The sequence below is a fragment of the Lolium perenne genome, chromosome 7, assembly GCF_019359855.2.
Source record: "Lolium perenne isolate Kyuss_39 chromosome 7, Kyuss_2.0, whole genome shotgun sequence".
NCBI classification, from domain to species: domain Eukaryota; kingdom Viridiplantae; phylum Streptophyta; class Magnoliopsida; order Poales; family Poaceae; genus Lolium; species Lolium perenne.
In genome coordinates, this window is record NC_067250.2 from 152,035,722 (window position 1) to 152,052,635 (window position 16,914).

Genomic DNA, 16,914 nt, shown 5'->3' on the forward strand with positions numbered 1-16,914 from the left:
TAGTAGTAACAGTTTATAATAGTAGCAGTAGTGAAATAACAGCAGCAGTGTAACAAAGACAGCAGTAGTGATTATAGTAAACAGCAGGATTAAAATACTGGAGGCACAGGGATGGATGACGGGCGTTGCATGGATGAGAGAAACTCATGTAACAATCAAAGCAGGGCATTTGCAGATAATAATAAAACAGTGTCCAAGTACTAAGCAATCCATAGGCATGTGTTCCGTATATAGTCGTACGTGCTCGCAATGAGAAACTTGCACAACATCTTTTGTCCTACCAGCCGGTGGCAGCCGGGCCTCTAGGGAATCTACTGGAAATTAAGGTACTCCTTTTAATAGAGTACTGGAGCAAAGCATTAACACTCCATGAACACATGTGATCCTCACATCACTGCCTTCCCCTCCGGTTGTCCTAATTTCTGTCACTTTGGGGCCTCGGGTTCCAGACAACGACATGTGTATACAACTTGCAGGTAAGATCATAAAACAATGCATATCATCATGAAATAATAACATGTTCAGATCTGAGATCATGGCACTCGGGCCCTAGTGACAAGCATTAAGCATAACAAGTTGCAACAATATCATCAAAGTACCAATTACGGACACTAGGCACTATGCCCTAACAATCTTATGCTATTACATGACCAATCTCATCCAATCCCTACCATCCCCTTCAGCCTACAGCGGGGGAATTACTCACACATGGATGGGGGAAACATTGCTGGTCGATGGAGAGGCGTCGGTGGTGATGATGGCGATGATCTCCTCCAATTCTCCGTCCCGGCGGAGTGCCAGAACGGAGTTTCTGGTCCCGCGACGGAGTTTCGCGATGGTGGCGGCGTAATGGATGGTTTCTGGCGACTTCGACTTCCCGTCTCGCGTTTTTAGATCGAAACCCTTAAGTAGTCCAGAGGGGGGCGTCAGAGGCTAGCCGAGGCGGCCACACGCTAGGGCGGCGCCCCCCCTACAGGCCGCGCCGGCCTGGTGTCTGGGGGCCCTGAGCCTCCCCCAGGCCTGCCCTTCTGGCTCCGTGATTCTTCTGGAAAAATAGGCCCTTTGACATAAATTCCGGGGATTTTCCTGAAAGTTGAATTTCTGCACAAAAACGAGACACCAGGGCAATTCTGCTGAAAACAGCGTTAGTCCGTGTTAGTTGTATCCAAAATACACAAATTAGAGGCAAAACAATAGCAAAAGTGTTTGGGAAAGTAGATACGTTTTGGACGTATCAGTGTCCACGTGGATAAGTTCTGTGGGATTTCGAATCCAGAGCGGTAGTACCGCTTACCAAAGCGGTAGTACCGCTTAGGAAAAACTGCAGATAACGGTTGGATTTCGAGGGGCCTATTTAAAGGGCCCTTCTTCCCCAACAAGATTTTACCTCTTCTCTCTCTCTCTCCTCCATTGTTCATGAGCTTAAACCTTGAGGATCTCCCAACCATCCAACCAATCTTGCCCAAATTTTGAGGAGTGGTGGAGGAGGCCCCGATCTATAGTTCTACCAAGAGAGATTTCACCAATTCGTGCTAGTCCTTAGTGGATCTTGGAGTTAGGGTTCCTATGGTGGGATCTTGGAGGAAGTGCACCTATGGAGGCTAGCTTGGTGTTGTGCTAGCCCCATAGGTTGTTGGGAGTCTCCTAGTGTTGTGGAGCTCGCCCCAACCTTGTGAAGGAACCACCGCCTCGACCGATGTCATAGTGGAGAAGGGGGAGCCCTTTGTGGAGCTCTCTCGAGGAAGAAAGTGAGGCATTCCTTCGCGGTGTGGCCGCCTAGCCTCTTGTGTGAGGCTAGCACCTCCTCAACGCAGACGTACTCTCTTTTGTGAGAGGAACTGCGGGAAACAAACCTCGCCTCGTCTCCGCGCCATCCGGCTGTCCCGCTCCTTACTCTTACTATCATGCTTGTCTCCTTTACTTGTTGCACTTGACTAGGATCATACTAGGAACATCTCCACCACTAAAGCAATCACCTTTACCTTCCGCATCGCTAAAACTGAAAAAGACATAAATTTGTTTAGCGTCCATTCACCCCCCTCTTGTCCGCTACGATCCATTCAGCTGGTCCTAGGCTAGACCGTACTAGAGACGCGAGCCTAGAACACTAGCGAGGTCACGGCGCGACACACAAGCAACTAGCAGTGATGAGGTGGCGATGATGTGGCGAACCGAGATGCGAAATATCACTATGATGGCGAGTGTCTCAAATTGATTCCCAAGGTCTAAAAACAGTATAGCCTCAGAATTTTTTTTGTCGGAATTTCAGAAAAGTGCTCCGAAAAGCGCGCAGGCGCCAAAAAAATATCGCTATAACGACCAGTGGCGAAAAGTGATCTCCACGGTCGAAAACTAGTGTAGCCAGAATTTTTTTTGGAGGCGGTTCCAGACTTTTTTTTCTCTCCACAATTCTTTACCGGCAGCCGAAACTTATCTCACGGAATTTTTTCTACAGCACCGACGAAATTAGAAGGCAACAGCTAAGGAGGAAAAACAATAAAACCTAATTCTACTCGGACTCTGTCGCGGCAGAGAAACAACAACAATCCGTGTCGCGGTAGGAAACATGGTATATGGTAGATGCAGAAGTATATGGCAGATGTATATGGCAGGTGTATATGGCGATGGAGGAAATATATGGCGGGTGTATATGGCGATGACGGAAGTATATGGCGGGTGTATATGGTTATGGCGGCGATGATCTGCGTATGGTGCGAGCGGCGGCGTGACTAATATGAACAGAACTCAAAACTCTAAAGGAACTAGACACTAAGACTAGCAACTCGACATGAAGATGCAGACACAAATTCAACTATGCAAACTGAAAAGACAATGCAAGACGTGGCAGGGGGTTTATGGGACGAAGATCTAAACCCTAACTGTATTTTTTTTGGCTTTTTCGTGGTTTATGGTAAAAATAAATCTACACTAGGAAAATTGTAAGATCTCACCGAGCAACCTGTAATCTGATACCACTTGATAGGGCAAAGGTGGCCGATCTTTCGATGAGACGTGGATAATTCGATTTGTTGGTCGAGTTCGTGCTTGACGATCCGACTACACATGCAAAGCTCGTGATTGCGGATGAAAGATGAAAGTTTTATTTAATAAGGTGGGATTCCGAATAGTCGGTCTTGTTCTGGGTATTTGCCTCAAAAGAAGTACCCGAGAGTTGCAGCAATGGTTGTAGGACAACACACATGGTTGCCACGTCGAGGCTTAATCCCTTTCCAAACTTTAGTTTTTGGCATATACCACTTAACCGGTTTATAGTCTTAAGAGTGTAATTCTCACCCTCAACGAGCTTATGAACTAAAACATGTATTTCACTCTTGCATTTTCTTAGAAATATTCGAAAAATTGAAGTGTATCTACGTGGATCACGTTGTTATACATGGCATTATTCGAAGCAATTGTGGCCAAATAAATACATCATTATTACTACAAAAAACATTGCTACTACCTTTGTTGGAGATTATAAGGCCGACATGTATATCTAGACCATCAATTTGATCAATTAAAAATACATTATACAAAATAAAAATTATATCATTAGAAAGTAGAATATCTAAACTTTGTAATGATATATATATTTTAAAACATAATATTAATTAAATTTATTAACTAGAGATACGCGCGGGCCTTATAATCTCGAAAGGAATTGATTGCTAAAGGAAAAAAACAACCAAATAAGAATACATCAAATGGTTTCTTTCCTGTGAAGCCAAATCCAAACATTCATATGCTATTCCTCCCTCCCTTGAATAGAAGGATTCTCTGAAATCCAAATCGCCGCAGCAAGAAACAGTCCGCGACGCACCAACCGGCGGCACCCACCTCCTGCTACTACTGCCTCAGCCAGTCGGCCTCCGCCACCTCCCCGCGGCTTCTAGAAGCTTCCAGAACTCTCTTGGCGCCGGTTACTGGGAGGTCGCGAAAGGCATCGCAGGGATCTCCGCGGCGGAGATCCCTGGCGAGGCGGCCGTGCTGAGATCGCGGCGGAGCGGGGCGGAGAGCCCAGTCCACGCGTGCCCCGCGGGATCCGAGGGGTGAAGGGACCGAGATCCCGATGCAGATCCGCGAGGGCCCGCGGCGGCAGGCGCAGTCGGCCGCGGGGGCGATGCGGTCGCCGATGTCTGCGATGATGCTCGCCATGTTCGCCACCATGGCTTCCTTCTACGTCGCCGGCCGGTGAGTCCGCTCGCTAGCCGCATTGAGTGGCTCTTGTAAATGCTCGCGCCTGATCCGTTTGCACTGTTTCTTTTCTTCGGGTGTAACATTATGGGTTATTCTCAATCCTTGGATTTTTATGACGGGAGGAATGTCAAGTTACTTGTGAAGCTTAGGTGGATCTTCTAGTGCCATAGTTCATACAGAGATACATTCTGCTTTATTTGAGGCTTAAAGTTAGTTTTTGGGCATGCTAGCTTGATCTGGTTACCATATAGAGCTCTATCTTGTACCTTTTTACTATGTAGTAATCCATAAATGAGTTGTTTTTGTCTTTTTCTGATTCCTGTGAAATTTTGTTGAATGTTAGATTGTGGCAGGACGCCCAGAATCGGGTTTACCTGATAAAAGAGCTCGACAGACGAACAGGCCAGGTATGAGTTGCTTCCGATCTGGCTAGCCTTGTACTCCCTCTGGCCCAAATTAATTGGCGCAACATATACCATGTCTAGTACAAGTGTACTCCTAAGCTGGGTCAATTAATTTAGGCCAAGGGAATAGCTAACTTGTACAGCTAGCTGTTTTTGTGTGTGTGTGACCTAAGCATATGAGTTCTGTCATATTCAGGGGCGATCGGCAATATCAGTGGATGATACTTTGAAGGTTGTTGCTTGCAGGTAATTGTGACTTAGCAGGACCAATTAAAATGCATCCTTCTCAATGTACACGCTGACAAATTGTTTAATCCATGCTATGCTGCTCATTGGAGTTTGTTTTTGCAAATAAACCGGAGCTGGGTGTCATACTTGCAGATTTTTTGTTGTTATAGTTGGGACTTTGAGTTTAGTAGTAACTCGGTAAGCACTTTCATGTTTAGGCAGCAAGGCAAGCGCTTGGCATCATTAGAGATGGAGCTGGCTGCAGCAAAGCATGATGGATTTGTTGGCAAATATACATCTGAGACAAATGGCACTCATTCTAAGAAGAAGCCTCTGATTGTTATTGGAATAATGACAAGTTTTGGTAGAAAAAACTACCGTGATGCTGTCAGGAAATCATGGCTTCCGACAGGTACGACCTCATAGTACATGTCTTACAGTCACAGTCATAGATTCATATAATCCGTGGTGCAACCTTCTTCTTGTAAGAAATCATATGATCAATCAATCACTGTGGTACTTTGATTTTGTAATTTAGTGGTGATAGTCAAGTTACGAAGTGCTTATAGTGGCACTGATATTTTGCGGGGATATTTGTATGGCGATAGTGCTTTAACATTAGAATTATTATACTCTTCTACCATTAGAATTAAACAGATTAGGGCTTACCACTTACAGGTCCTGGGTTAGTAACTGGATATTTTTGTATTAAAATATTCCAATATTCCAATTTTTATATTAAAACATTCCACTTACAGATCCTGCATTTGTTTAGGCGAGTGCTAGTCACTTTGGTAGATGTTGGAGAAGATCCAGAAACGAATGTAACAATTCTAATTATTTTCGTTATGAAACACTGGCAGTGGTATCCTTTTTAGGATTAGCTATTCTAAATGAACTTAGTTCATTACAATACAAAATGTGCCCTATTTATTATGTCCTTAGTTTTCGAATTTACTGTTGGTAGGAAATCCTCTGCCTCTGTGGCCTAAATTTATTTATGTGAGCAGGCTCGATGCTGAAGAAACTAGAAGATGAGAAAGGCATTGTAGTACGTTTCATAGTTGGAAGAAGGTACTTTATACTTGCAACCCTACTGGAATGATCATGTGAATTTTTTTAAATAGCTGACAGTTGCTCCTCCATGCAGTGCAAATCGAGGAGATAGTTTTGACAGGGAAATTGATGATGAGAATAGAAGTACAAATGATTTTCTGATCTTGGTAAGCCTGATTATGATTCAAACATATACTACTATATGATTAGGATGCCATGTGACCAACTTTTGCGCTTGGTAGTCTTGTCATAGTGTTGAATGAAGATTTCAAAAAATAAAAGAAGAGATTAAATGGTTACCGTGGAGTATGTTTTGCCTCGAATACCAATCGAATGACAAACCACCTTACCATTGGTAAAATATGTTTCTTTCTTTTGTGGTATCCAAATATGATATGAAAAAGATAGTCATGTAGCCATGTAGAACGGCTCACCTACCTTCCCCATTTTAAGATAATTTGCTTGGCCAGTGTTTTCACTCTTTTTTTCCACCGGATTGTTTCTTTCATGTTGTAAGTTCTTGACTATTTTATGGCATTGCAGGATGATCATATAGAATCTGATGAAGAGCTTCCTAAGAAGACAAAAAGTTACTTTGCTAATGCTGCAGAGACATTTGATGCTGAATTTTATGCTAAGGTCAATGATGATATATACATAAATGTTGGTAAGTATCATTCCTTAGCTTTTCATGGATCTGTTAGCGCGTTGTATTTTTTTACACCTGTATATTGTTGTCGGATAAATGATACTCCTGTTAAAGAAAGTTGACGTAATTTACTTACATGATCAGCAATATCTGAGCATTGCAGCTGGTATTGGTTTCCGAAATATGCTTTTAAAAGTCGTGAAACCATAATTGTCAAGGTATTCTTATGACGAATATGCTTTGTATAATTTCTGCGTGATTGTACGACCACACAAATGTTATAAATGGACTAATAGTTGCAAACAAGGGGGACTACTATCTTTGGATTAGAGAAGTTGTAGCGAGCTACTGATTTGCATGATATGCGTACAGTATCAGTTTCTTATTGCCAATTTAAGTGCCCCAGAATATTTGTTTCATATGTTATGATGGTAATGACCTTGTTAGCTATTGCATTTCTACAGAATAAAGCAAAACTTAACTAATAACCAGTGGCGGAGCTTGAAAGAAAATCTTGGGCGGGCCAAACTAAAAAGAGCACAAAGAATTGCTCCAAAATTAAATCAATTCTTTTCTGACTATCCTTGCCCACCTAAATTGCAATTTGTAAACAAAAACCGATTAATTATTTCTGCTACCAAATTGTTAACAGATAATTTAGTTGCTACAGCCTAGGGAATTTGGTATTGCTACAGATCAAGTTGCAATGATATTGCCCTGAAGTGATTTGGGGAAAGTGTAACCTGTCACTTGTGTCATGCGCATAGGGAAGATTTGGAGCAGCTGCCGAGCTGCAGCAGAAAAATTAAAGAAAATAGAGGACTAGAGGAGATGAGAGCTTCTAGACTGGGTCTCTGAATCGCCGCTGCAAGTTTTCTGGCCGATTGCTGGCATGCGTCTGCTGTTTGCCTTGGAATTGCAGATTTGGGATGAGGCCTGGGCGGCAGGCGCCCGCACGCGCTACTTCCTGCTGTACGGTTGCCGGATCAAGTCTCTCCGGCCGGCAGTCCAACTGCTACGTCGGCAGTTGCCCTAGCTAGCGGCCTGGCGCTATTGAGCTCGAGAAGAATCAAGGAGAAAAAGGATGCGATAACGACGAATTATCGGAAACAGATGGACCTCTCTTGTACCGGGCCGAGTTAATTAGTGCTTTAGTGGGCTTAACACGGAGATGCATAGGTATACGTTTTTTCTCACCTGGGCTGGGCGGGCCATGCCCCAGTTTTGCCCTAAGGAAGCTCCGCCAGTGCTAATAACCTGTAACAAGTTCAATCTGCATACTCCTAGATGTGAATAGCTTCTTCCACTCTTGATTGATAGATTTATGGAAATGTTTTATAGTAGTTAAATAGCATTTCAGTTTTTTCTTGCGGGAAAAAATAGTACTTAACATGGAACAACATATTGTGTTTGTGCAGACACTTTGAGTGCAATGCTTGAAACTCACTGGGACAAACCTCGTGTCTACATAGGCTGTATGAAATCTGGAGAGGTCTTTTCTGAAGCGTGAGTGGTTTGAACAAAGAAAAATGGGAATTTGAGCCATAGTCTTTTTACGTCTTCTTCTTTGCTAGGCAATTGTTTCTAACAACTTTCTTCCACAGGACCCATAAATGGTATGAACCAGACTGGTGGAAATTCGGTGACGGGAAATCGTAAGTAACTTGAATTAGTATTGTGAACTCTCATTTTAGGATTTTATTGTGTATTCATCGAATGTTAAGACAACCTCCGTGTGGCTCACCCATTCCAATCTATCAACTAATAGATACTTTCGCCATGCTTCTGGTGAAATGTTTGTCATATCAAGGGCCGTAGCTCAGTTCATTTCTATAAACAGGTAAACAACCGATACTTTGTGCACTAATATAAATTTCGTGCTCCAGCATGGATCTAAAGTAGAAATGAAGAGAAGTTTTAATAAGTATACGTCTAGTGATGTATCTTTGGTGCCACTTTTTGATGGTAGGTCTGTTCTCCGGACATATGCGCACGATGATGTTAGTGTAGGATCATGGATGATTGGGCTAGCTGTAAAGCATGTAAATGAAGCAAAGCTATGCTGTTCATCATGGCCCTCAGGTTTCTCTCTCTCCTTCGCTATATCTATTGGCCTTTTTATCGATTCCTTTTTTTTTTCCGTTTGATACCTGGGATGTGGTGTTGCCTTAACAATCCATTTATTTTTTCAAGATTGCATCATGATGTATGCATTTTTTGCTATTCAAGCCATCTGTTAGCAAGGAATTTGTCAATGTCTTGAATGGCCTGATCTATTGAAATCCCTCATTCAAAATATGTACACATGCATCGTATAATCCTCTTGAAGTTTCATAGAGAATGGATAGACTATAAGCTATGTTGAAGAAAATCTCCTGTAGTCGCAAGAACTGCAATTGGTTAAAGGGAATAATTGATGTCATGAGGCTCCATGCTACTGCCAGCAATATACCACATATATACGCCAAAATTAGACCATGTTACTTGTGATTCAGGACCAGCAGGGGCAGAGCATGAAAATGCTGTCTGGGGGGAGGGATCCTTTGAGAAACGCTCTAAAAGTCCTCTAGTGACTGTTTTAATAGGGGAAACTAGGGTATTTGTCGTAGGATGTCAACAGGATCAGCTGTTGGCTGCTGCGTCTAGAAACCAGTCATTGGTAATGTAGGAACATATTAATTTACCCCCAGTTAAGAATTACCATTTTCACAACAAATTTACGTATGATGTTTACCTTCGCATGGGTTTGTTTTGTTCTTGGGCCAAACCAGCTTGCTGGATTGTTGCTGCTTGTGTCCTGAGCTTCAGCAGTTAGAATTGCTCATAAATTTGTAATTGATCTGATTTGTCTTCCAAGTGGTCGTCTGGCACTTTATCTGCTAACAGATCCACAAATGTAGTTGGTTGTTATTTATGCATACGTCCTCTTTGTGTAATTTATTTGTCGAATCAGTATGTCATACTCACCAGCACCTTGTTGCAGATAATTCATATAGTTGCTAACGACAAAATTTGCTTTGCAGGAGCAATGTGTTCAGCTCTTTGATAAGCAGTGCTTCCCAGAGGAAGAGTTTTGTGAAGAGCGTGTTAGGCTCAAGATTACACTGAATGATGATACATGAAAACTATAGAGAATGAGATCAAATCGGCACTGTATAGATTTTGTTTTCTTTTGCCAATTCTTTGGTGTGGCATTCTTGAGTCAGCAGTGTCAGCTGGTAGCAAATGTGATAGTATATTTATTGCGAAGGAGAAGTGTTGTACTACCTTTTTCTGTCGCGAGAGCACACTGCATCTCATGAGTTCTAACTAAAATCCATATGCAGATTGTACTCTTGTTTGCTTGTCGTTGATAGATCGATCTCCACCCTTACCATTCCTTGACAGACATCATGATGTTGGAGAGACAGGAATCAATAGCGATTCAGGAAATTGCTATGGTCCATTTTCATCCTGATAGTGATTGCCTTGCTCTGATGGTTGGCATTTGGAACCAAGTGAGAAAAAAATGTAACGAGGAAAGCTATTGCATGGTCATGGAATGGAAAGCCTCCCATGGCCTGGCATCTGTGGACCTGTGTATTCTTGGTCGATGAAATAGTCTCGAGTGAAGAATGATGGCAACAAAGCGGACATATTTTAAGTGGCAATGGTTTGGCCCAGCGTTGTCTGAGAGTCAGAGGCTGACAGTTGCCATGACGTGTGATTGGATGGATGTGAACCAGTTGGCCTCCTCCCGTACCCGTGGTTTGTCGACCAAGAAAGCTTTGTGTGGGCGGGCGCAGGAGGCACGTCACGGGAGGACAAGGACACGCGGGGCACACCACCGTGGCAGGACACCGTGTAACAAAGCTTGGGCATCCGATGGGGTACGTCCTCAAGCCACGTGATCGGCGCATGTCGGCACGGGCAAAGAGAATTGGAACCTGTTTCCTCCGTCCGAAATTAAGTGTCAAATCTGTTGATATTCAGTACTAGAGTACCTTTCATTTCGCGTTGAATACATGATGTTTAATGTCTCAGAATATTCTTTCCTGAAATTTGATGGCTATGCACAATTTATGGCAGTAGATGACTCCAATAGTCGTGTTTTTCTTATCCAGGGCCAGGACGAGCATGTAGGTGGCGAGGCCGGGTGCTGCCTGGAAACCTAATTAGTCAGCCCCAACCCCAACCCAAAGCAAAGGACTCCTCTGGAACCCCTCCTCTCCTCTCCTCCCTTCCAGAGAGCCAGCCAGACAGACAGAGAGGGGCCAGCCACAGCCGCAACGCCCCGCGCCACCATCCACCATTGATCCGGCTGCGCTGCTCGGAGCCATGGCGGGCGGCTCTAGAGGCGGCTTCCCCGCCTGGATGACCGCCGCCGCCGCGCGCGTCGACCTCTCTGCCGGCGGCGGCGGCGGCGGCGGAACCTCCGGCTCGCAGCCGTCCCATCCCGGGACCTCGGCGGCGGCGGTGGGGGACCATGACCTCGGGATGGCCGAGCGCTGCCTCTCCGCGGCCAGCGCCGCCTTCATCTCCGCTATCATCGTCAACCCCCTCGACGTCGCCAAGGTCTGGGCTCTCGCCCTCGTAATCTGTCCGTTCATTATTAGGTAGGGGGCCCCTTCTCCGTGATTCGCGGTGTCTTAATTTCTGTGCCCCTCCTGCAGACGAGGTTGCAAGCGCAGGCGGCGGGGGTGCCATACTACCAACCATCCCAGATGGCGGCGCTCGGCCCGGATACGGTAACGAAATCCCACCTTCTCTTCTTACTGCGTGCCGCTTGCTGCAGCGTCCCGGTTTTGTTGCCTATACATAATAATTTATTAAGATACCTATATCAGGGTTTATGCGCTGCCGCTGCGGGATTATATTTTATTTATATTTTTGCGGGGGAGATCACCGTGGGATTTGTAGGCAGCTGCTTGTCTGGGCAAAAATGCAAGCATGCTTCAGGACTTGGTTTTCTCTGATTTTGTACCTGCCTACAACTGCCGGTAACGTTGGTATTATATAAGTTTGCTGCTGCAATATACCTTGCCAACCTCCAAACCATATGCATTCCAATCGGCCTTTGGAGGTTTCTATACATTTACTTGTTCAACAACCACTTGATGGTAACATCATTAGGGTCTTTCTGTGCTTGCACAATGTGAGGTTTGGGGTGGGTCACGTCAAGTGGGCAAATGCTGCTGTTAGATGGGAGGAGAATACTGTAACATTCACTATCGTTATATTACAAGACAGACGACCGACGACTGGATAAGCTTCACTATAGGGCTGTCAAAAATATTCGAGCTCGACAAACAGTTTGTGTTCGATTCGTTCTAGGCTCGGCTTGAATTCAGCTCGAGAGCTAAACAAACCGAGCTCAAACCAGGTTTAGAGCTCGCGAGCCTGGCCAGCTCGAGCTCAAACAGTTCGTTCTGCCTCGATATAACATGTCTGCTACACGTTCCAGCTTGTTTTGTTTGGAAATAACTGCATGGTCAAAGCGTCATTCAAGGCCAGTCACTTTTTCTCCAGTCCTATCACGTTTAAATCCATGACAACAACTACATGCCGGAAAGCTAGATGGCCCTTTGCTGCCCAGGCAAATTAGCCCAGTATGGCCCAAGACGCAGGTTACAGCGGATCCCAGTGTATAATTTAGTACCACCTCGCTTGCTGATGGATACAGAAGGTGGAGCTGCAGCTATATAAAAGAGGCCGCGGCACTATGCCAGCAAAGCGTACGATTTATGTGGCCACAAATACACACGCTGTACGAAATTTTTAAGACAAAAAAATTTATCGAGCTTTCGAGGCTTGGCGAGCATTCGACGAGTCGAGCTCGAACTCATCTACAAGCTCGCGAGCTCGAGCTCAACATTTAGCTCGCGATGCAAATCGAGCTCGAGCCGAGCCTGCCTATGTTCGCTCGAGTTCGGCTCGTTGACAGCCCTACTTCACTACATGTTGCTAGGAAAATATATATTTTAGTCATCTTATTACTGATTAGCAACTCGGTTTGGGATGCGAACGATATTCAAAGCTTCACTGCCATCATATTCCAGAACCAAAGTTATTCACCATTACTGCTTATAACAACTTCCCATTTATGGAATGCTTAATCATTACTCAACCGGTTCCATTGTTCTTTTGGGCTAGCCATCGATACTTATTTCTTGTGCATTACTAGGGGAGTGCTGCTTATGCCTTGTAATGCTTTCCAGATACTATCTGAGTTCAGATGCTCTCCATCGTGCACACGTGCTATCATTTTGGGAAGTGAACCTATTTGCCCCCCTGATTGCTTTCAGTACAAGGGAACACTTGACGTATTCTTGAAAGTTGTTAGACAGGTAACACAGTGCAAATTCCTTTCGCTAATTTCTGATGTTATACTGTGAATGAACACACTCAGTTTTTTTTTTTTTTTTTTTTTGTTGATTGGATGTTTCAGGAGGGATTTGGTAGATTATGGAGAGGCACAAATGCAGGCTTGGCATTAGCTATACCAACCGTGAGTCTCTTACTCGCTTACACTATATTACGTTGTGCTATTTGTTGTGTTATGTTATTTTTTGTTTTCGTCTGCCAAATGTGGGTAAGCACTTCAGTAGTTCCAACCGTGTGGAGTAGGCAATAGCGTCTGCTTCTCTTTGTCATTTGCACCTGTCTTTCAAGAGAAAATTCACTTCTTTTACATTTATATGTGCTGATACATGTGCAATCATCTTAATTGAAGAAGCCGTATGTGGTTTAACTAATTTTAGTCTGCATATGTAAAATATATAGTTTATATGAGCAAATAACTCCATGTTCTAATAAGGAACATCTTCATTTTTGTCTTTTGGCCTCAAATATTCTTTCTGTTACCTAGCTTGCAAATATTTTCTCACTTCCTCACATCTTCATGAACTTATAATGCACCCTAAGATGAATGATGTCCATTGATTATTTGTTTGAACATAAACAGGTTGGAATATATTTGCCTTGCTATGATATATTCCGGAACAAGGTTGAGGATTTTACAAGGAGCAATGCTCCTGCTTTGACACCATATGCCCCACCACTAATAGCAGGATCTGTTGCACGTTCGTTAGCATGCATTGCTTGTTCCCCAATTGAATTGACAAGGACACGGATGCAGGTAGGCCTTTGTTGGAACTTGGAAATATCTAGTTAGTATATTTCATTTCATGTCAGAGAATGATCTTGTGGAAGTATTTTTTCTGTACAATTTAGGGGCCTATGTGATACACTTTCTTCCCCATTTTTTTGAAAATGTCAAATAGTCGCTATATTAACCTATTGTATTAACAGGCGTATAAGGAATTTCAGCCCGGAGTAAAGCCTCCTGGAATGTGGAAAACATTGCTTGGTGTTCTTTCACCACATGCAAGTTCAAGTCAGAACGGTATGCTGGTGTTATTTGTTTTGGATGTATTATTAGACTGATTCGTATTAATATCATGTTCTTCTTAATTGTCAATTTTTTAAATTTCCAGTATTCCGTAGCATCATATTCCAACAATTGAAAATTATTTTTTGGTTGATTAATTAATTAGTGCTGAAACAGTGCAAAACTATCGTGTTCTATGGACGGGTGTGGGTGCACAGCTTGCTCGGGATGTTCCATTCTCTGCTATATGCTGGTCAACACTGGAACCGGTGAGTCTGTGTTGTCTATCTCTTAGATATGCTAAACCATTTCACATTTACGTCATACCCATCTCAGCTTGTTAGGGTTACCATGTAGATTCGAAGAAAGCTTCTTGGTCTTGTTGGAGAAGATGGTGATGCAGCTAGTGTGGTGGGTGCAAACTTTGCTGCTGGTTTTGTAGCAGGTAGTGTCGCTGCTGGTGTTACATGCCCTCTAGATGTTGCCAAGACAAGGAGACAGATAGAGGTTCGTGTATTTCGTGTTTTCTGTTTTATTCTGGAAATAACCACGATAAAATTATTTTAGGTTTATTCCACAAACCATATTCCCCATGAAGCACCATTTAATATTCATTTTACCAATTTCATATTTTACATTTATTCATTGCTTTCCTCTTCAAATTTGTTCCCCTTTCCATTTCAGAAGGATGCTGAGAAGGCAATGAAAATGACCACGAGGCAAACATTAGTTGATATATGGAGGTATGTCTTCCATATACTGTGATGTTCTTTAGAGGCATTTCGCTCCAAACAAGCAAAATGTTCCATCTCTGTTTTGATGTCAGATACCCAATCTAGGAATGATCAACTGGGCTTATATAACTTTGTTTTTGTGAACTGGAAGGATCATATAGAGTTAGGACCGATTTTAGAAATTCAACCAACCAAAAAGGGACAAGGGAAATGCAAATTGAGTAATAGACTGCAGAGCAGTGTGGGAAAAAGAATCATTCAATCAGATGTGAACTGGAGGAGGCAGGGAGCTTATAATAGTTAAGATGGATTGCAGACATTGGACCCACAAGGAACAGGGGAAATGGCACGAACGAGATCAAATAGACTTGAGTAGTGCGAAAAAACAACATTTAGTCAGATGAGTTAAACTTCCTCTAGTCTAATATGGATGTTTGAGCTCCATGCCACATAGAATTATTAAGAAGTTAATACGGTAGCTTTTGACATAGTTTCACTTAGTTGCTACTTTCTGTATTATCAACCACAACACCACTACTGATAAGCATATAATAGTTGCATTTGGCGGAAATGTTGCGTCCAGGCAACAAAATGATGTTACAGACCAAAACCAACTCTCTGAAATGACATGTTTTTGCATTGCCGGGAATAGTTGGGAATTTATTCCAGATTGCCAACATGCTTTGCTGAAAAGAAAATTGAAAGACAAGATCCACGATGTTAGATATTTATTTGATAGGTAGGAGTATAATATCACTGGTCACCTCTTGTTTTTGGTGGAGGCTTTGCTACTGGAGATAGGTTAGCTTTGGTCTGTAGCTGTTGCATCCCACCCAAACAATTTGCTTATGTTAGCTGGTTTGGTTCATGATCCAATTTGTCTGGTACACAATCATGTCAGAGCCTTCTAATAAGTCAATTAACGTAGAGAGGTCTTGTAGATGGTAGTTTTATTTCTTCAAATTTTGTGTCAGCCTAGAAACATTGTTCACAACGTAATACTTCGCTCACTCTGATTCAATTTTATCCTGCTAGGTCTGGAGGTCCAAAAGGCTTGTTCACTGGTGTTGGTCCACGCGTAGCACGTGCTGGCCCATCAGTGGGAATTGTTGTTTCCTTTTACGAGGTTGTCAAGTATGCTCTTCACCAAAGGCACATGTCATGACCGGGATTTCGCTCTGAAGATAGAGGTTACCACACCTTCATTGTAGAAACATGATACTCCCCAGATGAGCTTTGGGCACGCAGGGTATGGTGCAACTTAGAGGATCAAATAGAAGCATGTTGTTTTTTCCTGGACGAGGTCCAGTTGTCTTCTGGTACTCTTGGAAGGCTTTCAGTTTTGCAGTTTTGTCAGAGGGAATTGGACCATAACCTAAGCTCACGCTGAAACTGCTTCTATTAACTTATATAGGAAGAGGCCAATGTAGTGGAAGATGTAGGGCTGACAGTGATCAATAAAAATACCTTGCACTCTGTACCCTCAGTACCACGGAGCAAATTTTGCTATGCCTTCATACTGATGGGTCTTGCCCAATCCTTGTATCGATATTGTCTGTTGACTGGTCCTGCACGGGCTTAATTATTCGTTGTGCGGGGCTGCCTATGTGTTCTGTGCTGGGGGTGGATTGCCCTGAGGTTGTATCATACAACTTGTATGCCTGTTTGCCTTGGAGTAAAATACATGAGACATCATTGAACTTGTCCGTATAAATTAGTTTGATCACTGTATTTAGAGAAGTTGAATTTACGGTCCTCAAAGACGAGTTGGTGGCTCATGTACGGTCACTGGTTACAGTATACGTGTTTGCACATGTGGCATGTTGTTCCAGTCAGCGGGTTGATAATTTTTCAAAAAACACCCTATATTATTTAATGGCCGTCCTCACTAACAAGCAAGAGGTGCTCCGGTTTGCTTACAGTTTTGCACGTGAACTGGCTGGGCTGATATGAGAAGCATGCGTGGATGGTGCATGCGTGCTGCTGGCTTAGAGCACCTTCACCGACGTCCCGATAGTGTTCCGATAGTGTTTTTAGGGGCCGGAAACGAAAATGAGTTCGCACCGGTGCCACCTAAACGGTGTAAGCCAATTTTTGAGCCCAATAGAATCACCGGCAACCCTGTGCCAAGGGCGCGCCGGCGCCTCGCAAGGATGAAAATTTTGGATGTGGGAGCTGCCTGCCAGTGACGCTAGAATGCCGCGCGGGATATTTTACCGCCACGACGCCTGTCCGGAAACTCTCCCACCACGGTGCCGCGCGGGAAAGTCTCCCGCC

The 16,914-nt window shown here is 43.6% G+C and overlaps 2 protein-coding genes across 2 annotated transcripts; both read left to right on the top strand.

Moving 5' to 3' along the window:
- The first annotated feature begins 3,739 nt into the window (after nucleotides 1-3,739).
- LOC127300911 (hydroxyproline O-galactosyltransferase HPGT1) lies at nucleotides 3,740-9,869 on the top strand. The gene is made up of 12 exons (XM_051331112.2): nucleotides 3,740-4,191; nucleotides 4,541-4,604; nucleotides 4,798-4,847; nucleotides 5,048-5,241; nucleotides 5,840-5,903; nucleotides 5,980-6,052; nucleotides 6,429-6,552; nucleotides 7,953-8,040; nucleotides 8,139-8,189; nucleotides 8,303-8,374; nucleotides 8,504-8,616; nucleotides 9,558-9,869. Exons 1-12 carry the CDS (start codon nucleotides 4,070-4,072, stop codon nucleotides 9,578-9,580), a joined length of 1,038 nt encoding a protein of 345 aa, XP_051187072.1. The 5' UTR covers nucleotides 3,740-4,069; the 3' UTR covers nucleotides 9,581-9,869.
- Nucleotides 9,870-10,638: 769 nt separating this feature from the next.
- On the top strand, nucleotides 10,639-16,332 carry LOC127300910 (mitochondrial carrier protein MTM1). Its single transcript, XM_051331111.2, has 10 exons — nucleotides 10,639-11,088; nucleotides 11,187-11,261; nucleotides 12,732-12,860; nucleotides 12,962-13,021; nucleotides 13,478-13,651; nucleotides 13,825-13,918; nucleotides 14,081-14,172; nucleotides 14,261-14,410; nucleotides 14,588-14,646; nucleotides 15,673-16,332. Exons 1-10 carry the CDS (start codon nucleotides 10,852-10,854, stop codon nucleotides 15,800-15,802), a joined length of 1,200 nt encoding a protein of 399 aa, XP_051187071.1. The 5' UTR covers nucleotides 10,639-10,851; the 3' UTR covers nucleotides 15,803-16,332.
- The last annotated feature ends 582 nt before the right edge of the window (nucleotides 16,333-16,914 follow it).